Source organism: Epinephelus fuscoguttatus, linkage group LG2 (genome assembly GCF_011397635.1).
Source record: "Epinephelus fuscoguttatus linkage group LG2, E.fuscoguttatus.final_Chr_v1".
Taxonomy (NCBI): domain Eukaryota; kingdom Metazoa; phylum Chordata; class Actinopteri; order Perciformes; family Serranidae; genus Epinephelus; species Epinephelus fuscoguttatus.
The window spans coordinates 17,672,519-17,699,823 of record NC_064753.1 but is presented as its reverse complement, the minus strand read 5'-3'; the positions used below and the strand labels follow the sequence as shown (position 1 = coordinate 17,699,823).

General features: G+C 40.9%; 1 protein-coding gene across 1 annotated transcript; it reads right to left on the bottom strand.

The window, feature by feature from the left end:
* Positions 1-4: 4 nt before the first annotated feature.
* On the bottom strand, positions 5-26,915 carry loxl1 (lysyl oxidase-like 1). The gene is made up of 7 exons (XM_049601770.1): positions 25,284-26,915; positions 19,764-19,872; positions 18,515-18,652; positions 7,140-7,296; positions 6,660-6,755; positions 4,666-4,781; positions 5-1,612 (listed from the first exon to the last, which is right to left on the bottom strand). The coding sequence occupies exons 1-7, from the start codon at positions 26,455-26,457 to the stop codon at positions 1,606-1,608; spliced, it is 1,797 nt and encodes a 598-aa protein (XP_049457727.1). The 5' UTR covers positions 26,458-26,915; the 3' UTR covers positions 5-1,605.
* Between the last annotated feature and the right edge of the window lie 390 nt (positions 26,916-27,305).

Sequence of the window (27,305 nt, the reverse complement as noted above, 5' to 3'; positions counted from 1 at the left end):
GTCCCATTATTGACTGACTTCTTTATTAAAACTTGAGTTTGTTTGGTTCCACTGAACACAGATACACCAGGAGCTCTTTCGCTGTACTGCTGTTGCCAAAGAAGCTGCTCAAGGATTGTTTGATGTAGTATTAAACTGCATTTGCTGTTACCATCAATAACCATGTGTCCCCAAACCAACCAGGACTGACATCTCAAGGATTCTAACTTTAAGTCTTTTGTTATGTTACTAAGTCATTGCTTGCATCACAATGTGTAACCTTTGATATATTTAACAGATTTATGGGTTGTGTGCTGCAACCATTGCAAGAATTTCCAATGGAAACCAAACAGTTAACAGAAAACAACAGCTCACTTGATTGGAGAGGTAGGTAGAGACAGCTTTCTTTTGCTCTGCATTATAACACTAAGTCTGTAGCAGTAGTGTTTTTTCCAAAAACTATTTGAATGATTCAGATTATCAAGAAAAAAATATATAAGTTCATTGAATTTCACAAATTACAGTAACAGGTGAAACTGGATAACAAAGTAAAATCAGTTACAACAAAATCATTTCCATCATTAAAGTCATGCATCAGTGGAATATTTGTTTAAACATTCTTCAAAAGGTAAAGATGACCTATGTGCCATCTGACCAGTGTTGGTAGTTGAAGAAGGGACCCCAAGACAGTGTAAATATACAGCTTACAATCTGCGAGGCTTGTTTTCTGGAAAGCACCCTTTTCTGCCAGTTGAGCTTCCTGTTCCTGTTTTACTGAAATAAGAAAGGATGAATGGGGACACGGCATAAATATGCAAGGATTTAGAGGAGTTCAGCGCCCAGTACTGACAGTCTGTTTTTATGTTGACTTATAATTTGACAAATACAAATATGACCTGCTGTCTTCCTCTTGCTGTTAACACAACATTAAACAGGATGTGCCCAGAGAATCACAGTATCCCAGCCTGACCCACCGAGGCAGTGAAGAGAGGGAAAAAAAACTAACACATTATAGTTCTTCTGAGTCACTGGGCATCTCTGTCTGTCCCCACGCAGCATGGATGAATGCACCTGGGAAAGACTTTGTCCCCTAATTTTATTTGTTGGATTGCAGCTGAACCCTGACTCGTCTGGAACCACTAATTTCAGCACCAGCACTGTTTCACGCTTTATTTATAATTCAAACAGAACCACTCTGCCGGGGGTGTGCATAGATGTTTGTGTGCAGATACAGTAAACACCTCTTTTGAAAGTCAATAGCACGGCCTGGCATTAACCAAACCAGACTGGTAGAGATGGAAAATGAAATATACAGTGGGTGGGACGATATTATAACGTTGATTAAAGGGATGTGAAGTGCTGATTCATTTTTGGGATATCAACGTGCAATATGCATCATGCAACAGTGTGTGTATGTGTGTGTGTGTGTGTGTGTCTATTTTAAACCCCCTCATTCTTGTCAGTGCCAGTGGAACCCTCATTTGCCATGGGCTCAGGATACTGAGACAGCACAAAATAGTAGAGACAAACAACATCAACAATAGGCCAACAACAAATGGATTCCATTCACATTTCAATGGAATAGCAATCAGGGTCACTCTGGCGTGGCAGCCTTCCAGTGCCTGATCAAGACCTGTAAAATAAACACACAACAAATGTTGTTAGAGGAACTGTAACACTCCAGAGAATTATAATGCAACATAAGATACTGTACTTAATGAACAATTTCACTGGGCTCAAACAAAATAACTGCTCAGATGACGTTAACTATCTTTGACCCATGAATTGTCAAAAATAGTTTGCAGATCCAAAATTCCACACACACAAAACATGTTCTCTGTTCTCAATTATTTTAAGACCATATGACTATTTTATCTTACTATATAATGACGAAAACTCTGTCTGTGTGCGTCTGTGTCTCTGTTTCATGTTTTTCTCCTCACTGACTTGGTCAATCCATGTGAAATTTGGCACAGTGGTAGAGGGTCATGGGAGGGTGGGAATGAAGCAATATTACATCAATTGGCCAAAGGGGGCGCTATAGCAACCGACTGAAATTGCAAACTTTGAATGGGCATATCTCATGCCCCGTATGTTGTAGAGACATGAAACTTTGCACAGAGATGCCTCTCCTCATGAGGAACAAATGTGCCTCAGAGCCCATAACTTCTGGTTATATAGATTTTCCACCATTTTGATTTATTTTGAAAAACACTTAAAATCGATCTCTTCCTAGGAAGTTTGACCGATCTGCATGAAACTCGGTGAACATAATCTAGGGACCAATATCTGAAGTTCCCTCTTGGCAAAAGTTGGAGAACTTACTAAAACTGAGCTTCTATAAGGCAATGAATATTGCGGAGGGCGTGGCTCATCACATAAAGGTCTATAAATGGCTCCCCCTGTGGCCGAATATTGTTTTTTTCTAATTTTTGGTATGACTAAGTCATGGTATGGTATGCTGTACATAATCATGGAAACTGTCAGTGTGTCATAATGTCTGTCAGTCATTCTGTCTGTCCCACGTTTTTCTACTCACTGACGTGGTCAATCTATGTGAAACTGCATATAGGCATTGAGGATTGGCATAGGTAGAAGGTGACAAAGCTACCAATGGGTATGGACTAGTTTTCACTTTAATGCCAAAAGTCTACACTTTTTTTATTAGAATTTGATACTGGTTACCAAACAACCAAACTGTAAATTACAACCACCATCTAGAATAGAGTTTGGCTGTGCACTAAGCCCCGCACACCCACAATAAGTGTTGCTATGTCTGGCAATCTTAACATCCTCAATAGGCACATAATGCAGTAACAACTCTGACTCTGTTTGGCTGTAAAATGAGAAAGGAACAGGAATACCAAGCAGCGCCTATCAGCCAGAACAACTCTCAGTTTACAGCTAAACAGTGCACTAAAATATGTTTCTCAAAACATTTGAGGGGAGAAATAGACAATGCAGTAACAGAGTTGTGATTCATATTTAATCTGCGCTGCCTAGTTTGACAGTTTGAAAGTGTTTACGTAACAATTAACATGATTGACTGCTGTGTCTTAGCTCTGATTGGTTGTTGCTGATCATACTTTGGTCTGATTCTAGTAAATGCCATTAGAGGCGGTACGAAAAGGAGGAGGGACATAATATTTTTCACAGACTATCTGCTTCATGTACTTCTTTCAAAATATAGTGACAGTTTCAGCAAATATGACTCAAAGTTATCTTTATAAAAGCTTTATGTGCAGATGATTGTTTGTCTTTTAGCAAAAATATACACTCCAGTTCGTTTAATACTGACATGATAGTAGCTTCAACAGAAAATTCCACATTAGCTGCAGCCAGCTTGGTTGTTTTTTAAAATGCCTCAGTGGCTCTCCCCGACGTCATAAACACGCCCCATATCAGATGAATAGTTGTGATCGACGGCGGATTTTAAGTTGCAGGAAATCTATTCAAAGCAGAGGGGGGCCAGTGGCATCTGCCAAAACTAATAAAGATTTCCAGCAGAATGCTAGCTATGTAATTAATTTGATGGTAGTTTCACGAATTGACATTTAGCATTTAATCAAATAACTTTTTCATGCTTGTGTTATCATTTTACAAGAGAGATCAAAAATAATATCATTAACACAGCCTCTGTTTTGTAATCAGCCACAATGCATCAACACAATACTTAAAAAACTATTTTTAAATGCATATACTGTCTAGTATGTCATCCTAATTATAGTTAAAGACATTTGTTACAATCAAGACATACTGTTATCAACATATGTGCTATTTTGTTTCAATTCTAAATTATTTAATTTATTTGCAATTATAATTACACTCATTTGTTTTTGTAATTGATTAAATTACAGATTTTTAACATTCCCCCATCGTACCATATTGGGCATAAAATGTCTGTTAAACTGTTACTATATTAGTGTGGACATAATTACACACATTAACATGATGTGAATGGATTTTTATTAGATATAGAAACTCTTCAAATATCAGGCTTTAATGATGGAAATAGAGCTCATGGCATCTGCTATTGTAATTCTTTTATTGGCATCAGTACCTAACGGTTATATTCAGCTTTCATTTAGTCCGTAAATGCTTCGGCAAACATATTTTAAGTCTACATTCCACTGCACCAGTGAAACTAAGGGAGACCGACTAGAGCACTTGAACCTAATGATGCTTTCCTCATGTATATCCACTCTCTATATAAAGTCTTTTCAAGAGGATATGATAGTAATTCTGAGTGCAATGATACACTTCCTAATAGCGCTATTCAAAAGTTCAACACCCCTACATCTCCCTTTGAGGGAGAATATAAAATTTTCAGAGGATATTAATCTTAACTGGAGAATGAGAACATAATTCATTAAATCATCAAATATTTCAGCCAGGAACCCATTAAGTCCACTAAGTAATTCAAAACACTGTGAGGCTCTTCATAAAACTGCATTTAGCTGCCACCTTGTCACGTGCTTCAGTGTAACTCAGTGGTGGGAACATGACAAAAACCCTGATTTATAGTTTGCCTTTAAGTTTCCATTCTACATGAGCACGGTATCTGATAATTGCCCAGGTTTGACTTGTACAAACAGGCAGCAGATTATCAGAACACTGCAAATAAATGTAACACTAAAAAAGGTTACCAATTATGTGAGCCAAGTGTGTACGTTCTGTCTTACTTACTGTGCTATCTTGCAGTTGGTTGTTGTCACAAACCGTCCTGTGTAGTGTATATTACACCTGACCACATTGTTGGTGAAGTCTGATTCCAGCACCAAGAACTTGGGATTGACCTGGAGCTGAGAGACAAAGGACAGAATGCACATTACAACTCACCATAATCGCTAATCTAAACTAATGCTAAAAAAGACCTTTAGAGGGGCAGGTTCTTTGGGTTAAAAAGGGGCACATGTAAAAGTATTTTAAAACATCATAAACCGATATAATATACAGCATAACGTGTTTAATTTTAGTAATTTATCAAACAGAATGTATTATGGAACCTTAAAACTAAATGTATCATACCATTGTCATTGTCCTCCACCTGATGAAATCAAAGGAGGTTGATGGTAGATAAATATAAGGAATATATGGGTGTTATAATGTCATTTGAGCTGACATTCCCTTGAAATTTCTCAAAAACACTTCAGCAAAATCACATGAAATTTGACATGGACACAATCAGGGTCATTTCATATTTAATATTTTAATGTCATATGGCCTATAAAGCAGTGGTTCCCAACGGCTACAGGGTCCAGATTTCACCTGAGTCATTAATTCAAGGTGCACACAGTTAAATACATTCAGCATCATACTTGTGTTTGGCTATGTCATTGAGCTAGTTATCTGTCTCTATCAAGCAGTAGTCCATTAGTCACTCACTCTATTCTGAGGCTCTTCAGAATAAAAACTCTGCTGGAAAATCACTGTACTTCAAAATAAAGTATGTTTTTTTACAAACTTGATATGCTTGCGAGTCACTTGTGGTCCATTCAGAATGGAGCCGCGACCCATTTTTCGACCACGGCCCACAAATGATGTTTTGAAATGAGGAAACTTATAAATTTGTTATAACGTGATTTGAGGTGACTTTACATTAATATTTCTTGAACATGGTGCAGTAAAACCATATGAACCTTTGTATAGTCATAGTGTCATCCTTTCAGCTGACCCACTGAGGAAAGCTTTCTATGACAGGTAAAAGAAGGTTAGGTTGTTTGATGATATTTTAACTTCTTTAAGTAAAAAAAACAGTATAAGCCTACAGCAGAATACCTTTAAACTTTGTTATAATTTGATTTCACATAATGTGCAACATAATGTTGGTTCACTCTGTATATCGAAAGTGAGAAATTATTGCTGAAATGCTGCTCTTTCTCTGAGCTTTTTGGCTGCTCCAAGCACCCGTACCATAACAGATAAGCATCAAAATCCCCACAGCAGCTCACTCGACTGAAGTAAGAACCACTACTAAACTGATGTTGCATAACTCATGCAAGATTTGAAGGTGACATTGTGTAACACTAATATCATAAATATAATGTGATAGTCACTCACACAAATGAAACTCATTATCTAAACATCACAGCAGAGTGTCTGTCTGCCGTGTCCTGTGTTGCAATGGAGAGGACATCACAGACCTTTCACCTGCTGCAGGTAAAATGTCATCATGTAATGTAAACTGTCTGACAGCAGCCAGGTCATGTTATTTATAGCTAAATTATTATATCAGTATTACTGTTATTATTAAGTGTCCTACTTGAAAAGGGCAGCAGGCAGGCCTTCACACACACACAAAAAAAGCCTTGACAAAAAGGCAAAGGGGCAGGAGCTCGAGCACCCTCAGCCTCCCCCTCTGCACGTGCCTGGCACCTGGGATGAATAACACTGAACACAATCATGTATAAATCTTTAACGTCTTTCAGCCATACTGACCAAATAAAATATGCATGAAAATAGACAATAAGATGGATGGGAAACCAGCGCCACTGAGCCATGTAGTGCTCAAATGCCAGGTAACGAGAAAACTAAAAACTTTAGCAGCTTTATAACTCTTTTATAACCCAGATCAATTTGTTTTGGTGGCCTCGACCTTCACTGCCCTCCATGAAATGTGACCTTGTGCTCTCCACAAACTTGCCATGCCCATGCCCACTAGATTCTCACTTGACTCCTACCTTAAGTATGTAGTTTCCAGGCTGAACGTCTGTGATATCGATCCACTGGCAGTCAATATCAGCATTGTATGTATCATAGCAGCCTGGGCTCAGACCCTGAAGAAACAGAGGGGAGGAGAGACACTCATAAGGAATACTGATCTGAGTCAGAAACAGTTTTAAGTCAGTAGTAAAAAAAAAAAAAAAAAAGTAATATAAGATGTTGCAATAATCAATGAATAAAGCAAGATGTTATTGTAGCAACCAACAAATATAATACATGTATTTCATTCAGTTTTCACAACAATCCTTGGGCACAATATTGCTTACCTGAGTGGCTTTTTGCAGTTGCACTAGTTGATAATAGCATAACCAAAGTAGATAGATAACGGCCTTGTGGCGGATAAAGCATGTGGTGAAAGGAAGCGCTCTAAGAGTGCTGCGGATGACCACCAAATGAAGGTGAAATTCATAATGTCATGTTTTTGTTTGCTGTGTTACCTGAGTGTGAGTGGTGCAGGCATAGCGCTTCAGGTGACCAAAGTCACAGGTGGTATCCTCCAAACAGAAACTAGCTTTGTGTCCCTCTGCCACTTTACGGCCGGTGCTGACCTCCAGTAAATCGTAGTGGCTGAACTCATCCATACTGTGGTAGTGCCTGTCGGAAGCAAAAGACTGCATGTAGTCAAAAGTGAAAGAAACATTTCAGTTAAAGGGACAGCTCACCCCCAAATAAAAAAAATACATGTTTTCTCTTTTTCCTGTAATGCTGTTCATCAGTTTGGTGTGAGGGGCTGAGTGTTGGAGATATGGGCTGTGGAAATGTCTACCTTCTGTCCAATATAATGGAACTAGATGGCACTCGGCTTGTGGTGCTCAAAGTGACGTTTGAAAGTCTAAGTCTAAATAGCAATGGCTCTTTTCAGAAATCATGACCTGGTTACTCATGATAATCCACAGATCTTGTTGCGAGCAGTTTCATGTAGGAACTATTTTACTTCATGAAACTGCTCACAACAACATCTGTGGATTATCTTGAGTAACCACGTCATGATTTCTGGAAAGAGACACTGCTGTGGATTTTTTCAAATGTATTTTTTTTGGCGCTTTGAGCACCACAAGCCAAGTGCCATCTAGTTCCATTATATTGGAAAGAAGGCAGGCATCTCTAAGGCTGGTATCTCCAACACTCTGCAACTCACACCAAAAAAAAATCTATATTGATATTGGCTACTACAAAAAAGAGGATAAGATATGTATTTTTGATTTGGGGGACAACTGTCCCTTTAAGGTAGGCAATCAAAGGGTTCACTGTGGTGCTATCTGTTATGCTATGTCTTCCTAAGAAACAGTATCTAAGTAGAGATCACGGTCAGTTTAAAAAGTTTGTTAACTGCATCTTCATTTTGTTAAAATTTAGTTTCTCCAACTTAAAGTGTGACTTTAAAGACCCTGAATTTCTAAACTGTACACTCAACTCATTGACCCCATCTGCTAACATTTATGTTGGTGATGCTGCACCTTGACTGAACACATCATAAAGTACCGAAGGACAATGGATACTAATTAATGGTAACAATAAAGTATTGCTGAAGCACGACATTAACACCCTAATGATGTATGAATGTTGTTAATTAGCTTGTATCAGTCAGCAAGATCAGAGGTGTTTGTGTGTGTGTGAGCGTGTGTGTCGGTATTGGTTTATGTGTGTGTGCACTTGTGGTTATTTTCACCTGTGCACGTATCGATTTGTGTGTGTGTCTGTGTGTGTGTGTGTGTGTGTGTGTTACAGTATGCGTGCTGTGGTGTGTGTTTGCACAGCTTTAGCAGCCTAGCGAAGCCTGGATGCACACGGCCACTGATCATCTCAAATGAACCGAAATATGAAAGAAGTTACCCTGTCGAAGAACTCGTCCATTTTAAAACATCTGCAGCATTAACTGCTGTAGGGATTGGACCTCTCCCAAATATCAAAGTGACCCGGGATCAGAGTTGGGTATAACACGTAACAAAGTAAAGCGTTAGAGTACTTTGATTACTTTTCGCAGTAACGAGTAACCTAATGCATTAGTTTGCTGTTTGAGTAATCAAATACTTAAGTACATTTTCAAACAAGACATCAGTTACTTCCGTTACATTTAGAATGCTGGTCCTTCAGCTCCGACACAGCAACGGCTGTCGTTTGGTTCTAATAACGGAGTTAACGTTAAAACCTATCAGTCTGAAAGAAGCCATGGAGCTTGTGGCTCGCTACGTGGTCGGAGAAATGCTGCCGTTGTCTACAGTGGAGTCTAAGTAGGTGGAGGAGGACTCGCTGACAGACATATTTCAGACTCAGGACCTACATTATGCCTGGTACACGCTACACGCTGGTACTCACCAATTATCCCCGGTCGTCTTTCACGGCGTGTGTGATGTCATCGGGTTATTCTTGTCCTATTTTTATTACTTTCACTATTATTTGAGTCACTGTGTCTGTTCATGTGCCAGCCGACATGTTGTTGTAGTCACCTAAAAGCGTCAGCAGATGGCAGGAGCTACATTTGAAGCGCCATACGTAAATTATCAAGCTACTGTATCTTCCACAGGAAGTTCTGACAAATGTTTCAGAATAAAAGCCTATTTAGAAAATGGAGGGATTCTCTCAGCTGAGGTTATAAGGGGCTTTTAATTTGAAACAAGTGTTGAGTTTGAAATGACGGTGCGATATGTTAACTTTATTAAGACAACGGAGCGGATAAAAAGTAAATACATAAACACACTGAGGGATTTATTAATAACGGACCGTCTATAATGTAGTTTGTTTCAAATGAAGCTGGGAGCCTCTGCAGTTGTGGTGAGTAAAAGCCGCTATTTGTTAATGTTATTACTTTATGTCCGACTGTGATGATGTACCATTGTTTGCTAGCTTGATGCTAATGACAGTAATGTTAGCTCAGCGGGTTGGCAAAGTGCCTCTGCTGTTTCACACCATCATTTCCCCCTTTTACTCTGTGTGGTAACATCCCTAGAGGAAATATTAAAAACACTGGGGTGTTGTTGTCATACAGTTGACAATTGTATGACAACAACAACAACACTCCAGCCTTTTTCAATATTTCCGTTTTTAATACACAGAACGATCTGGTCTACGGCAGCAGATTGTTCTGTGTTTCTACTGGTCAAAGTGACGGCTGTGATGGGAGAATTGGATCTCAGTGAAGGGCAAGTGGTCCATAACTTTAATTTTGGAGACAAAAATGTAGGCTTAGCGCCCTGTGGTCCATTGCCCAATAGGAAACGTAGAATACTCAAAAGTACTTTGAAAGTGCTTGAGTTACTTTTCTCAGGGAGTAATGTTGGAAGTACTTTTAAAGTAATTGAGTTACTTTACTCAGGGAGTAACGCAGTAAAGTAGCTGGTTACTTTTTAAAAAAGTAACGCAGTAACGTACTTTGATTACTTTTAAAGTAACCCTTACCCAACACTACCCGGGATCCTATTCAGTTTTTACAAGCCTGCTGGAGTTTGTCACAACAATACAAGACAACATCAAAAAGGACATGTTCCTTGTCATGGTGTTTCTCTGTAACTTGGGTGTACACATCAAAAAGCCAATGGTGAACCACGTTGTGTGGTCACAAAGCCCAGATGTCCTGATATGGCAGAAAATCCCCCTCCAACAACATGAGCATACTATGCTTTTCCATAGCACAGTACTGACAGTCAATTTTAAGCTAAGTTGTGTGCTGTTGGTAGCACAAGTAAGAGCAGAAGATTTATAGAAACACATGACTATGGCAGGGTTTGTGGAGCACTGCTGAACATGAAGTATGGCTGTCAGGTTTCCTGACATGACATCATTTGTCACAGGCACAACGATTACAGTGTGTCAGCAGTGAGTATTCTGGTCTGTATAACTAAGATAGCAATGCTCCTACAGTTCCTACACTATGTACACTTTTCTGTGCACCAGTAAATGTATGGCAATCTAATGCAACAGCTCAGCAATAAACCCAACCTTCATAAAGGTCAGAGAGGTGTTTATCTAATTCTGGGGCCATTTTAGAAAATGTGGGTGTTGTGCTATTGTATTGCACTGTATTACATCACATATGATTCAACCCATACTGACAAAATACTTCAAGTCTACAACATTTCTATTATAACTATTATAATAACACTATTCAATACCACCAAAAATGACAACCTCTTTAATTAACACAGTTGTCATAGTTACAGTAAAAGTAACAGTATAATACTCATATACGTCAGGAGTCTTCTGTGTTTTACAGGCCAAAGACCCCTTGAATAAGAGATGGAGCAGGAACCCCCTACTACATATATAAAATTGAGCTGCATATTAAACTGGGCCTACATTAACATATGTGGTGGCCTAAAGTGCCATGTATAAACATACCTTGATATGGCTGCATACAATATTAAGCTTCTAAAATCCTAATTTTTGACAGACATATTTCTAAAACATGGAATCATTTGTCAAGGATTCATGGGTAACACCCTGTAATCAATCTTGTGTACTGTAAATTAAATGGGCTGGGATTTGTCTTTGCTCTAATATGCTGGATTCATGTTAATGTGTATTTTCAGAAATAATTTATTTTTAAAAAACTTAATTATCAAACAATAATTTGGCAGTCCCCCTGCAGTAACTCTGAGGACCCCCTGAGGGCCACAGGCCTGCTGTTGAAGACCCATGATACACACTAATCAGCTACCCGAGCAGACTTTGGTAGCAAAGATGCGTGTGTGAGTGAGTGATAGAGAGGGAGAAAAGAAGGTGGAAGGTGGACTGTTGTACTAACAGCTCCAACACTGCAGGTCCAGTTGCATCACTAGATGCAAAGCAAGTGCTTTACAACAGTTGTCACCCATAGCAATTTGTTTTACCTTTTTCAAAAAACAAGCATTTGAATACTGATTTAGACATTGATTACCGTGGCAATGATGGAAGCTTTGAAGCATTCAGGTCAGCCCTAGTGGCCTACAGTGGTGGAAAAAAGTTTTCGGACACCCTTAAAATTTTACACAATCTCAAATATTATCATAAAATATTTGTGGAAAAATCTTTTTTGTGTTTCAAAAGGTGTGGCTGCATTAGACAGACACAAACAAATACAAATTATATTTTTTTTGTTTATTGTTTACAAGATAAACTAACAAAACTAAATTCTTGACAGTTTCAATATGTCAGTTCTCAACATTGTCGGTATCAAAGTCAACAAATAACAGAGAATGTGTTCAAAACTGAACAAAAAATAAATAAACCATCACATCATCAAATTAATATTTAGTAGTCCTGCCATTGGCACGTAGTCGAGCTCTAATCCTGGCTGGCATGTTCCCCACGAGCCTTTCACACTGCTGAGGGGTACTCTTGTCCCATTCTTCTTAAATTACTGCTTTTAATTCTTCTAAATTCTTTGGTTTATGCTTTGAAACAGACCTTTTGATAATCCACCACAGATTTTCAATGGGGCTCATGTCCGGGGATTGAGCTGGCCACTCTAAGACCTGGATACTGTGCTCCTGCAGCCAAGTTCTACTGGCCTTGGATGTGTGGCAAGGGGCATTATCTTGTTGAAACATCCAGTTTTTACCTTGACGGAATCAGTGCACGCGCAGAAGGGAGCATGTGGGTTTCGAGAATGGTACAATACTTGGTAGAGTTCAATGTGCCATCACAGACAGTGAGATGACCAACACCAGCAGCACTCATGCATCCCCAAACCATGATACTGCCTCCACCATGCTTGACAGTAGGTACTGTACATGCTGGAGATAATGCTTCGCCTGGCCTTCTGCACCCTCACATTAGTAGGAGGAAGATAAAGCTGGAAACTGGACTCATCTGACCACAAAATCTTCCAATTCCTGGCTGTCCAGTTCTTGTGTGCCTGGGCCCAGCGACGCCAGGCTAACCTCTGTCTCTCATTGATCAGGGGCTTCTTGATAGCCTTGTAGGACCTTAAGCCATGATCTAAAAGTTGGCCACGTACAGTGCGGGTGGAACACTGGACACCAGTTTGGTTTGACCACTGGTGCTGAAGCTCCTGTGATGTCATTTGGCGGTTTTGCCTGCACATGCGGATCAGGATGCGGTCATTTCTTGCTGAAGAAACCCTTGGATGCCCAGATCTTGGTTTGTCTTCCAAGCTGCTGGTTCGTCTGTATTTCTGCAGAGTGTATCCAACTGCTGAAGGACTGCATCTGCACTTCCTGGCTATCTGGCGGCAGCTGTACCCTTCCTGGCTGAGAATCTTTATCTTCAGGCGTGTTTCCTGTGTTAGGTTCCTTGTTTTAGCCATTTTTGTGTTTGAAGAACTTTCAAATGTGCTGGCTTTATGGAGACACGAAGCTTGGCAACAAAAATTGTGTCTTTTAATAAAAAGAACGACCTTCATCACTGGTACCAAAATGACCCAATACTCAAAATTTCTTATGTATTTTTATGGAACCAATCAATTTTAAGTTTTTAATGGCTTTTTTAGGATTTATTTAGTATTTTGGCTGTGACTGTACTAAAAGAAATTGCACTTGAAGACCTAAGAGTGATTCTTAATGCAATATTTCACAAATGCATGGGGTGTCCGAAAACTTTTTTCCACCACTGTATTTTCGTGTTCTGTCAAGATTAACTTTATTGTCCCACAAAGTGGGAAATTTGTCTTAGGCTCTTCACCCATACTGCAGCCATATAAATACAACATGCAACACGGTTCATAGACAAATCAACATCATACACTAAATGTAACAATAACAAAACAAAACAAAGTGTGGCTGCACCCCACCCTTTTTGATTATGATAAAAGCTCCGTTGTGCAACAAAATGGTTCCATTCAATGTTACCAAAATTCCTCATGATAAACTCACTAGCCAAATAACTATTCCTTAAATTCTGATAACACTTGAGAGCCGTAGAGGTATAAATGTTTTCAATCCATCACACTAATGATTAGATTAGAAAGCCCAACCCCTCCTAATGATGATGATGATGATAATGCTGATCCAGTAGATACAAAAAATTACCTACATCAATATGACAATGTTCCTGAAGGGGACAGCCAACTGAAATTACTACCAGTCATTTAAAGTATTTATTTCCATTATCCTTTGATTCTTAAATTGCTCTGTACAGTATATTCAAGTGGCGCTGACTTAAGTTGTTGTAGCAGGTGAGGTAAGCACTGGATCTCCTACAGTCAGACAAACTCTAGACTATATAAATATTGCCCTTTCGCCTTACCTCATGGCCCATGTTTCAACATAGCAACAGCTTTTACTGGAACAGTCATTAAAGATTGAAGGATGACTTGGAAGGAAACGTGGGTACTTTCCACTAATGGAGCAAGTGACCATTCAAGGACTCATTCTTTCCATAGGAGAGGCAACCAATTATGAGCTGCTCTCAGGTAGAAACCTGTCAGCTGTTATCTGCGGCTGAACACTATCTGTGTTGTGACTGTGGGCATGTATTACTCTTCTGTTTCTGTTAACATGCTTAATAGGCTTATTTTGGGGTGTTCATGGGCACACATTAATTTTGTACATATGTGAGTGCATACTGTAAATTCACACATGTTCAAACCAGGGCGGGAATGGCAGGGCCTGGAAGGTTGATGCAGTCTTTGTTTGTGTTCCCTGAAACTGGCATTCATTTCAGTGGCAGTCTTGAGACGATTATCTACTCTGTGTGTGCGTGTGTGTGTGTGTGCGTGTGTGTGTGTGTGTGTGTGTGTGTGTGAAATAGAAAGAAAGATTGCGGTAAGTAGAGGAAAAGATTGAGAGCAGGAGGTGCTGGATTACGAGGTGCCTGGAAGGGTCCCCTGCCTCCTTGGATTCCTGGATCCCCTCACTGACTATGTCAACTATAGGGAATGTAGTGTTGGAAGGACACATAGAGGATTTAACAAGAATAATTTGTAATCGGAATATGCAAAACATTCCAATCCCTCTTCGAAGTCATGAGTCATTTTCCACTCGTGTTGCAACAAACAAGACTTTAAGGGGTTTCTCAGATCACAGCTTGGGTTGTAAAACACAGTAGGTTCTTTGAGAACTATTTAGCAGTGGCCTGACATTTGCCTTCCACAGAGTGCAACCAGGATACGAAGACATATGTCCAAGCACCTGTGCAAATAGCAGCCGTGATCTCTGACCACAAAGGTCACATACTTTAATAAAGTTGTACCGTAAGGGACTGAGGTAAATAAGTTGAAGAAATCTGTTTAATAACTTTCGCACTATCAAATAAAAAAGTTCTACTACATAAGCAGAACACTTTAATGACTCCCACTTGCTTCCCACACTGATTGGCATAAAAAAACAACAACTTCTACATGGAATTCTGTGTCCTCATTTGTTTAAAAAATAAAATAAAATACAGAATTCCAACATTTTCACAGCACCATGATACTCAAGAGGATGCTGTTCCCTTCCCTTCTTCTAAAACTCCAGTAAGAAAGATAGGGGCGAGTGTAATGAAAAGCAAAACTGTCAACTACACAGCTTTTTCGACAAAAATGTAGGGCAGGAAAGTTTATCGTGAAAATCTGGGCTAGAGATTTTCTTCCCCAAAAGAGATTTCTTTCTTAACAAACACTGTGTCCCAGTAACCCATATCCATGCCATCACACTTTAGCAGCTGTGTGATCTGGTGTCACAGATTGACAAGAAAAATGGATTGATTTGTCATTCCGATCACACAGCCAGTGGAATGATTGTCTTGGCTTTCTGCCTCCTGGGAACCACTGTGTAAATGCAGACTGATGTCAGACAGTAAAAACACTGCCAATCTCCTAACGGCCAGTCAACATTCCTCTAAGATGAGGATAGTAAAGCAGAGACTGGCACTCACGTCAGTGGGCGGACTGGCTGGAGCTGAGATAAAAGACAGTCTTTGGAATATATGTTAAAAAACACTGATGATACCCTCAAAATCACCTCATCAGCAGTCCCCATGAGCCTCGGATGGCTTGCTAAAAAAGACACAATGATAAATGTGCTTGCAAAGTTGATCAACCCCACATAGCTACATATCATTATATTTCATGTAATGTGGAAATTTGAGTATTTTGTCTTGTTGATTTATTTCACAAAGAGTTGGCTCTCCAATGGCTCTCCATAGGTTTGCACCCTCTCCTTTTTAGACCAAGAGACTGAAATATGTGTGTACTCTCTGGGTCCAACCAGGGCAAGTCTGGTCTTTTCTTGGAGTATGACCATGTAGGGCTCAATACTGATCTCACTGGGCACTATAACACCCGATCTGCATTCATCTTCAGTTATATTTCATTGACATGTGCTACATAACTTCACTGGACATGGACTCTATGCTCTGTGTCCTCCAAGACTTGCTGAGCAGAAAGGATATGCTGATATGGACCGACATCCACACATTGTCTCACTTCAACAGAGAACTTTACACCAGCAGTGCCAAGGTCATGCCCATCTGAGGGGCCATCACCAGAGAAATGGCAACTGCACTCTATTTTGTTATCCAAGGCTACATCTAAAATAATTCACTACTTGAGCATTTTCTTCTCCTGGTGTCCACCTAGATATAATAAGGCCAACTGGGGTTCTTAGGTTGGGAAACATCAGACTCCCAATGGTGAGAGGGTGAGTGATGCTGCTGCTGCTGCTGCTGCATTGTACAAGGTCAGTTAGGCAGGGCTGTATGTTAACGTTTTTGCAGACAGCAGTCATGCTACAGAGGTTGAAAGTTTTATAACACAGGCCACAAAATTGTAGCATGAGCATAAAGTAGCCTATCAAGTAGTCTAAGTCCATTGTAGTTCGAGACGAGTCAAATTCTGTGTTGGGGGAGTTCGAAAGTTATTTTCCATGGTCTTTCAAATGAATGCAGTACTGAGAAATACACAAATTCTTTTAAAAATCTGTGCTTATTTATTATTATTTAGGAAGTACGGGTGCTGGGGAGGTTGCAGCACCCCCTAAAAAGAGGAATCACAAAACAATCACTTTATAGACACAAAGAGACAAAGAGACTAAAGCCGAAAGCTATTTCTTTGATGATGAAGTCCAGTGTTACTCTTCAGTTCTCTGGTTCATCAGTGAAGTCTATGAACTAAACTGCAGACAAGAGTCTTTTTAAAGAGACAGAGTAATGGTGGACTCATGAACAGGTCCAATAAGGTTTGACTGGTATCGGCAGGTCTGCGTTATTTATATTGACACTATGTCTGTGTATCAAATTTCTGTGCTGTCACTGCACTGCATTTTATAAACAGATCTGTTGCATCCAGGCGCCGTCTCACTGCCGCACGATAGACTACAACAAACAAGTAGAGTAGCGGTGTGCCATCAATGCACGTCACACATGAACAAGCACAAAAAATAAGTGGTCCTGTCTCACACACGCATCACAGATCTGTATTGCATGTTTGCTACTGTGGTCATTTCTTTGATTACACAGATTAATTTTAGTGCAGAACGGACAACGTTTATGTTGCAATTTACAGCCCTACAGTTCGGTTTAAACTGAAAATGTTTAGTTTGTATGAACAAAATCTTACTTGGCACATTTTCAAGGTAAATTTGTCACTGAATCAGCAGGTTTCAATATTATCACTTGATTAAATGGGCGTTATTAACGTTATCAGTGTCTCAGTGATTTTGGTTAGAAGGGTCCTGCTACACTGACTAGTGTGTTCAGAATGCTGTTATCAGCTCATTCGAAGGCTGATACACAGTGTCAGATGAAGTGAGCTGAGATCAAGATAGTATTAAGAGTGTGAAAGCCCACTTAGTGAGGTCGGTCAGGTGGGGGATAGAACAAACACAGGACTTTCACATAGGAGACCAAAGTTTGTGTCCCATGTGAAACAAAAATTCAACGGTGAGTTATTTTAAGTATGTGATGTACGTCATGTGACATTATGTGACATATGTCACGTGACATACATCACATAATGTACTTATTTTAAGGCCAATCATGACCTTTTTTCTAAGCCTTTTAACTTGTATCTGGAGTAATAACATTCAAAATTGGTGCACCCTACAAATCAGCAACATTTCTCGCAACAGAGCTCCCCTCACAGGTGTCTGAGAGTGCAGTTGTAATTCACAGTACATTACTTCCTTTTTAGAAGACTGCAAAAGCCACAGAAACAATCATGATCTGATAACGCTGTCATAAATAATAGGCTGCTAAGCTATTAACTCTATGTGCAGTGCTGAACGTGACAGCTTAAACTAGCAACGGACTGAACATACTACTGAACTGAAGACAGTAAGAATCAGTGCTGAATGTTGGGCTCTATGAAGGGTGATGTATTCACTTACTGAAGTGCATTTGAACGGTGATGTGTTCACTTGTGGTGATGCAACCACACAGCTCAGGAAAAAAGAGTGAACAAACTACACTGACAGTGACTACCAATCTTTGAACTGAACTGAACAAAGCAATTTGAAATTTTCACCTTTCATTTGAACTCAACCCCCATTTCTATGAGCAAATGTGGAGCTCTTTTGCTTTGTCATGTTGTTGCCTTGTCAGATGCAGAGTAGAGTTGAAGCACCCTTTATGGAGAGAAAAGTCTAGACTGAGGAACGCACGTCATCATCGACTATGGTTAAATACAGTTCATTAATTAGCCACAGCTAGATCAAACAAACAAATCGAAATCAAAATTAACAAGTTCAGTCCGTTTTATAACACTGCAATAACCTTGAATCATGGGAAAGGTGATCAGCACATTACTCACACACATAAACACACTCTGTAAAGATAAAATCAGAGTGACATAAAGATGCTTGCCAACTAGTTCCCTGGTTACCGCAATAGCTAATATTGTAGCCAGTAAAGCGTAATCATTTGATTGGGTGAAATCTGTTTTGTATTAAGTACTCACTGATGACAGCTGTGCCACTCCCAGGTATGACGTGGCCTGTTAGGCATGAAGTCGGCAGTCCCCTTGTTCTTCACCCTCTGTGGGAATCGCAGCAGGACCCTTACATCATAGTCGGTGGTCTCAGGGCCATAGGCGGAGCTGAATCACATACGTCAAGACAAAAAACAGTGAGGGGAAACTGCACAAAAGGCTGAAAAATTATGTCGGCATGTCTGTTTCTCATAACTAAGACAAGGAAAGAAAAAAAGAGCAGGGCTGGGAAGGCTTGGAGGCAGGAGCACATCTACTAAATAATTCATTCTACAGATTACAACCATCTCTCCAAATACACAGTTTCAACACGGGGAGAGGGAACATTCTGTTGCACGATTCACTTTTTTGTGTGAAGAGGGAGGAACAACCCCGAGTTCACAATACCACTGAACATCTAAGCCATTCATCTTGCGGCTGTTGTTGACATTGGAGTGTATGGCAAATTACAACAGCCCATCTGTCGGTGATTGCTGCAAACTCAGACAGGATATGAAAGGGCTTTGAGGGATGGCTGTGCTTGTGATGGGAAGAGGGCGAATAGAGCAGCCATGGGGACAGCACACTTCCATCATTTCAATAGTGTCTTTAGTGTGGAGGCAGTCAAAGGGCCCAGGCCCGGGGATCAAGGGATGGTATCCACCAACACAGAGAGATGAAACTAACAACAGTCTGTATCCCCGGAGGTGACCAGGATTCAGTTCACTTATGTTGTGCAGTGGTCAACTTTTTTCATTACTTCTTTCAGATAGTGCTGTGCAGAACTGGCATAATCCTGAAGGCTACGTTAGAATTGTGGATGGTTCACTTGCTGGTAAATGCTACCCCAAGGTGAAGCAGCTTATGAAGAATGTTAATCCATCATACAAATTAGCACTTTGCTGTTAATGCATGATCCAAAGTAGAGTACAACACTGGTCAGGACAGCAGGCTATCAGAGGGCTACAACTGAGACAGGAAATTATTTATAGTTTCTCATATAACTCGGCCGAATGCCACCACGCTGCCCCTAAGATATTGCAGAAACCAATAAAATGAGAACATTTGTCACTAACATGAAAACATTAACATGAAAACAAAACCCACAGGGGCAAGTAAATACATTTCTGATATTGTGTCATTCGAATGAACCCACTGAAAAAGTAAAGAAACACATTATTAAATAAATAAATAAATAAATAAACAAAGGCCAGCAAAGGACATCTTGAATTGGTTTTACCTTGACAGACATTTTTCTTCTGCAGCACAGCGGAGAGAATACATGTGAGCTCTTTGGATATATGTGGAAGCCTGGACATAGTTGGGATCAGGAACCAGATCCGGCAAACCTGCAACAATAGACAGACTGCTCATCCTTTATTGCCATACAGCCACTTTAAATTACACACAACCTTGTTTGAAGAGGAGTAATTTGCTAGCAAACCTGCTTGCAACACTCAAAAACAAAAGAGTAATTACTTATTGGTTTAGACTCAAACGTGATAATACATCTTGACAATGTTATTAAGTGTGGTTAAAGCTGACAAACTAATTTACAGCAGTGTTATTATGACTTCATTTAGTCATCCAGTGATTGGTCATCTGTTACAGGTCACCTTTTGAGCTCTTTGAATTCCAGCCTTTCCCATCAGTAACATTGAAACACCCCATAAACAGAGGAACTCTTTCATGTATTTGTCATCTACTTTTTATTAGCTGGCTGCTGATCGGAGGATATGATGAACAAAAATGCAGCGACAGGGCCCACAGTTCATGACTGGGTCACTCAAGAGAGAGCCTTTGGCCACTAATTACTGTGCATTCCAGATTATTATCATGGTTTTCTAATGAGACACTTTTGCTCCATAGGGCTGTCAGACAGGGGTGAGTCTGGGGTGAGAGAGTACAAGAGTTGCAAGAGGGAAGAAAGTTTTTTACCAATAATTGCTCGCCTTCTTGGCTAATGTCATGTGTTCTTTCATGTGCACTGATCTTTATGTGAGCGTGACACTTCAGCTTAACCTTTAATATAGTAAACGCAGGATGCCTAGTCACTATCTGTTGGGGATAAGGCTAAACTTGGATATATCTGAGCTACAGTATCACAGGAGAGCTTGTTGCAATGCAGCCTGTGTTTTTTCATACTTTGGATTCTGCAAACAAGTGACAGAGATGAAGAGATGAGGGAAGGCGTGGGTGCACAGAGACACAGCAAGAGAGCCAGACAGAGACACAGAGAGGGAGAACGTGCGTGCCAGGGCAAAAACAACAGTGATCTCACACCACTGCTGTTTTTAAAGTGGGCCACTGACCAAGTCTGTCAGAAAACCTGAGGAACAAGTACAAAAAAAAGCAGGCCTGACTTGTCAGAGTGAATGTCGGTCTGTCCCGTTCCCAGTAAAGGCCATGCCAGCAAGGGTCTCTGGCGTAGTCTTATCACCCCTCTCTGTTTAGCTCACAAAGGCCAGACATGCTTTAATGTGAGCTTGTTCAAGAAACCAAAAGTCAAACCATCTGACCTCTAAGCCTGGAAGCATGAATAAAAGAAAAAAGTATGTACAACCTTTAATTTGTGTTGCAGCAAGCTTAACCCACAGGAAGGGAAATAAACGATAATGAAATAATGCTCTGTCTTTTGATTTTGGATTAACATGAAGGGCTTTAGTTATGGTCTGTTTATGGAAATCAAATAAGAAGTTTCCTATTTATATTTGCCCAGTTTAACGTCCCAGTGAGTCCTCCCTGCTCAGCTGCAAGTTTAAATGAGGGCTTTGCCTTTGCTGGCATTGTGTAAACATCCTATATGACAGCTCTCTCAGAGGCAGATGTAAAGAACGGGGGGAAGCTTCCTGGGGCAGACCATGTAAACACTGTAAGACCAATGTGAAACGCTGAGGTTTTCCAGCAGCACTCTCAACCCCATTTTTTTCTCTTCACCCTAGGAAGGCTTTGTTCTCTGCTTCCTAATCTTTTGAAATGTGAAATTGGGTCTCTTTCAGAGGGATAAAGTGTATTGAGAAACCAAAGCTGATCAGCTCTCGACAGCATGTGACAAAGCCACACATTACTCTAAGTGGGGCACGGAAAAAAGAAACTGAATCTTGCCATGCTTTTTATGCCATCTAATAAAGCATAATAAAAGACATGAGGGCTCTCTCTGTGCTTTAAGCTACAGGCTGGTAGCTGCAGGGGACTGACAGATTGGAATACTTGAAATTCATGGAGGTCATTTTAAAACAAAAAAGAAAAAAATCAAAACAGCTGCCGTTTGATTATTAAGTATAAAGTATATCACAGCTTCTTTTGCCAGGTAGCTCATTATTCTCTCTACGCCTTGTACTACACCTTATCTTTTTTCATGATTATCAACCATTTTACTTTTGGTGGTCAGTTGATATGTTACAGCTTAATTTCAACAAAATGAGATACTAAAACCTTTTCTCTTATTAATTTGAAGATATCACATTTAAGCTAATGAGTGAAATAAATGCAGCTCTGCCTCGCAGCTGCCTTAATGAATTAATTTTACAGTCTATTATTCTTACCTATGACTGCTTGTGGCTTTGTCAGGGAGTGTGTGAGAGCAAGGAAGAGTGAGATGAAATGACAACTGATACAGTGAGGACGATATGCTAACTTTTTAAATGACCTTCGCGATGAAGCTTCATTACAAAACCAATGCAAAATTTCACCTTTTGAAACAACACTCAAAGAGTGCAAACCCACATCAAGGCTTCACAATCCAAGAAATCCCTCTAGCAGCATCTGGGTTGGAGCCCTACTAACTAGGGCTTGGTATTAGTATTTAATACCTTGTATTCCTGGTATTGATTGAAATAACCCAATACCAAGTAGCATCAAAGGGACAGAAATAACTCAATTCTGTTGTTAACCCTGTTAGGTAATGTTAGCGGTGTGACACTTACAGTTAGCCCTTACACTGGTGTGTACAGGCAGACTCACTGTCTTTGGTATGGAGCTCCCACTCCCGCAGCAGCAGCTAATACCCATACAGTCTGTGCTGTGGTGAAGTTGAGTGTGGTGTATTTGATGGAGTTAGCAGGTCACCAAAACTATTAAAAGTATGGCTGTACTACACACTACTCCATTCATATCATGGGTAATGAAAGGAGTACTCTATTAGTATCAGTATCACTTTAATGGTACTGGTATTAGTAATGGTATTGTCATTTTTCAAACACAATCCAGCCTTACTACTAACACCAAGTAAACGGCCCTTCTGAATAGATTTGATTCATCCCCTTGAGCTTGTGGTAGATCAGAATCTCTTCTTCGTCAGTTTGCCTGATAATATGACACAGGAATTTCTCAGGGGGTAAAAAGAGATGGCTGTGACTCAGCTTTTTAGTGTTGGAACTGGTGTTGTGTACCTCAAATCAAATGGAGATAGCTTAAAATCATAGTCCCATTACAAACTATAGCTCTTTAACAACAAAAGTGCCTCTCTGACTGATGCTATAGCTACTGTGGATTAAGGAAAAACACTGGTGAACTTGATCCATTGCTCCAATTTTGCACATAAGGCGGAATGATCTATTTTCGTAACACTTTGAACACACTGTACATACAGTACACAGTGCTGAGTAATGTTCTTGTTCTCTTTACACCACACTCTGCCATCACCGCCAACCCCTTACAGCTTTCGCTGTAAGGGGTTGGCGGTGTTAAAGGGTAAGTTTGGTATTTTTCTACACTATTTCCCCATGTTTTATGCCTGAGTAACTAATGGAAACAAACAAGTTTTTGAAATTGGTCCAGTATTGAGCGATATCACTTCAGCTGGCGGCGGTGAAACAGGCTGCCATAGAACCACTCAGGACATATTTGCACCTTCAATTTAAGTCTACTAAAAGTGCTTGTGTTTGCCACTGACATGTTATTTTAAGTGTCTGCTGATTTATGGACAGAATCCTTACAGAGGTCTACCTTTGTGAAGGAATTAGATCCCCTTTGTTCAACCAGGAACAGTCCCAAAATCTCTTTTTGTCAAAAACACCAGACTCCATTTAAAAAAACAGTAATGATATCATTGTAAAACACACTTTATTCAAAGTTGAAACTCACTCACAAGACTGGTTCCTTTTCCTGTTCCAAAAATCACTAACTCCACTTTGGTTGAAATAGACCCATAATACACTAAGTTAGATGTGACACTATGCTGGCGAATTTCTGTTTCTGGATAAACAAAAAGGATCTTATTCCTTAAAAAAAGGCATATCTCTGTAGGGATAATTTCCATAATGTTGCCAGACAGTTGGAATAATTATCTGAACCTGTCAGTGACTGACCACATGCAGCGTGGCCACATACAGTATGATGAGGTTGCCTCTAATTAATACAACACAACATTGACTTTAATGGAAATATGCTTAAATATGCTTCAGTTGTAGGTAAACTTTAAACACGTAGATCACAATAGTTATTAGGATACTATAACAGCTTAATGCTGAGTCATGAAGCAGTGCAATAAAAATGTCAACTTTTCAACAGCTCCCAATGGCTGAATCTTTATCACAATGATTACTGGAAGCACTAAGGAATCTGCACACATGTTGTTTTTTTGTGCTGTAGAAATGGCTCCAAGCACTAGAGTGGCTAATGAATGATGGTTTCAAGGCACACAGCACACTGGAGAGACTGCTGCACAGTAAGGCAGATCATTGAGTTAAACAAAAAATAAATCTGCATTATTAAGAATCTTGTTGGAGGTCCTTATCTCCCTTCAACTCAGACTAGACGCAGCCTCTGGCAGTAAGAACATAAAAAAAATTCACATGTTGTTTGCATTTAGTCATAATTTCCTGAGCATTAACAATAAACTCTAGAGAAACTTCTCCCTTCATAGTACAGTGATAGGTTATTAGATTATTTAGATTTTTTAAGCCAGGGTATTGCACGTTTGACACTCATTCTTCCCCTAAGAACTCTGAGTAAATATTTCTTTGATTTCCTGTAGCTGGAGCAATAGACCCCATGTGTGTTACAGGGACTTTCCATGCTCTCCCTCCCCCTCAGGGAGTGGGGAAGTACTGTATCCCCCTCCCTTGTTCCCCCTCTCCTGTCCTCAAGCCCAGGAGGCAGCCACGGCCCACCGACACCCCCTGTCACCAGACCCCCTATGAGGTCACCACCATTACCCAACACCACACGCTGCTTGAACCAGTCTACTTACGTGCAGCACAGGACTCTCTGCACAAAAACACAGTGGTTCCTGTGTGTGCTCTCTGTACATTGGCAGGGCTTGCTCAACACCTGGTTTCAATAACCATACAAGTGGGAAAAGATGAACCTTGTGTTCACTTTGCTTTGTTTGTAAACTGAAAAACAGGCTGAATTTTAAGCAGCTGTTTCAGTCTGATTACTCCAGATATCTGACAAACATGAAAGAGGAAAATTGGAAAAACATGAACGTGCTCTTGAGGGGGTGGTGAGCTCTCTACTCTCCTGGGTTTTACAGATTTCAAATTCATATGTCCAGCAATAACAGAAACCTACACACAAAGGCAGACATCTTTTTGGGTGAATGCCCACAAGTGAACGTGTTCCATGTTTCAGCTGAACATTCAAATGTTTTACGTGCCTTAGAATTTTGTTGAAGACATAACACAAATCTGCAGTCCTATCCTTGTGCCACAGCCTTTCCTTATATTATCAAGATCTGGTCAAACTGCCTGATTAAAATGGGAAATAAAAGATACATTGTGTGTTTTTAAAACCAAAAACAGAAAGCTTACTGTACCTCTCTGTTCTTGTCGGTACACACTTCCAACATTTATGCTGGGGTTCTCAAGGCCGGAGTTTGGAGAACTTCTGCCTGATGGAGCGGGCTGCAGGAAAGGAGGCTGGGGTCTTCCAAATGGAGGAAACTGCTCATACTGAGGGCTCCTGATTTGAGGTTGACCAGCTGATCCTGTCCTGTCCACTATCACGGGAGCTGCCTGGTTGGGGTCAGGGGCGGGGACAGCAGGGACAGCAGGAGCAGTCTCCCCGTTGAAGAGACTGTGGGTGTATCTGTGGTCCAGACCATCTGTAAACGGTGGTTGGGCAGCGCGTGCAGGCACCACAGGAACCACAGGATTGGCCCCGTAGCCATAAGACTGGAAGTAACGGTAGCCATCGTCTGTAAAATCAGAAGGAGAGCCTGGGAGCACTGGCGCCAGACCACCTCCATACCCTGCTCCTGTATACCCCTGTCCACCACCACCATACCCCCCACCGCCATACACTCCACCGCCATATCCTCCACCGCCATATCCTCCACCACCATATCCTCCACCAGCAACAGGCTGAAAAGGTGGCTCGTAGCTCCTGACTGGTCCGTCTCCAAAACCAGGGTCATAAGGTACTGGTTGGAAGGGTGTCTGTTGAGGAAAAGGGTTCTGTGGGTAGGATGGTATATTATAAGATGATGAAGAAAAGGATGATGACGACGATGACGATGAAGATGAAGATGAAGAGCCTGTGGATGGCCTGAAGCGAGTGCTAGTAGATCCTTGGAACTGGCTACCCCCTGTGCTGCCTGCAGTTTGTCTCCAGTTATCAGGAACTTGCCCAAAGCCAAAGGGATGTCTAGCCTGCCCACGGACAGTCTCAGAGGATCCTCTTGATGGAGCCTGTCGGCGGACATTGCCTCCCTGAGGTCTACGCGAAGAGCGTGGACGACTGTCTGCTACAACCACCCTGGGACCACTGTCCTGAGCCCCTACCCCAGCAGGGACATATTCAGCTCCACTGTTCAGCAAGCTAAACAGCCGGCCATTGTTCTCCCACTGAATCACCTGCCTCCAAGGGGTGGCAGAGCTGTCCTGCCCCTGGCCCCGACTCTGGCTCTGCCCCTGAGTCTGTGTGGCAACCTGAGCCTGCCCCGAGCCCAGCAGGACGAATACCAAACATGCCGCAACAATAGGCAACATACTGGCTCCAAAGACGCCACAGCTCACCACACAGGAAAAAAACCCTGCAGTCCACCAGCAGCTCAAACTCAAACCACCTGTAGCTCTGTCAATAAAACATGTGTATCCTCTTTTCGCTGGTACAACTTTGGTGTGAGTGTTGAGACAGATGCAGGGTTGAAAAGTAAGCCTGTGGTTGAGTGCATCTGCAGGTCTTCACTGGCAGCAGTAGAGGAGGTTGAATGTGCATTCAGGAGCAGTCAAACCCAGGAGAGCAAAAGTGGGCTTCAGAAGACCCACTGGTGGTGTTACCGTCTGTTAGCGCTATGAGAGTATGTCCTGACTTCTTGTCGGTCTGCTGGCTCGCCTGTCAGTAGACAGAGCATTGCTCTCTGCCTTCTGGAAAGAAGTGTCTGTGCACTGTACGGCTGCAAGCTTCTATTTGCCTGATTGCTTACAATGGGCTGTGAAAAAATCTCAAACTTTTTTTAAGGAGAGGTCCCACATGGCCCTAGTGCTAGTGATGTTTCCTGGCCTGCAGCAGCCACGGCTCCATGAGGCTTCCAGAGTCAACATTACCATCTGCAAAGGCATTTAGACATGTAACACATCTCACTTTCAGGGGCTTTCTTTTCTCATCTTGTACAGTGCGAGCATAGATAGGGACAACATGACCTTAATTTTTCCACAGGTGTTTCAAAGGCTTGGTATGTTTTTGCTTTGCCTTTAAACCTTAAAAAAAATGACAGTAACCACGTGCAGATGGGAAATTACCTAAATGGTAACAGGAGCACTCTGTTACAGGGAACCGCAGTGATTCAGATCAAACAATCAACAACAGATTCTTTTAAACTCGAATGTGCTGTAAA

Excerpts from the sequence above, each read along its gene's own strand:
- loxl1 (XM_049601770.1), bottom strand. The coding sequence starts at position 26,457 with ATGTTGCCTATTGTTGCGGCATGTTTGGTATTCGTCCTGCTGGGCTCG. Across the intron at positions 19,873-25,283 it reads GTACCGACAAGAACAGAGAG|GTTTGCCGGATCTGGTTCCT; the intron begins GTACAGTAAGCT and ends CTATTGTTGCAG. Across the intron at positions 18,653-19,763 it reads GAAGAAAAATGTCTGTCAAG|CTCCGCCTATGGCCCTGAGA; the intron begins GTAAAACCAATT and ends TATGTGATTCAG.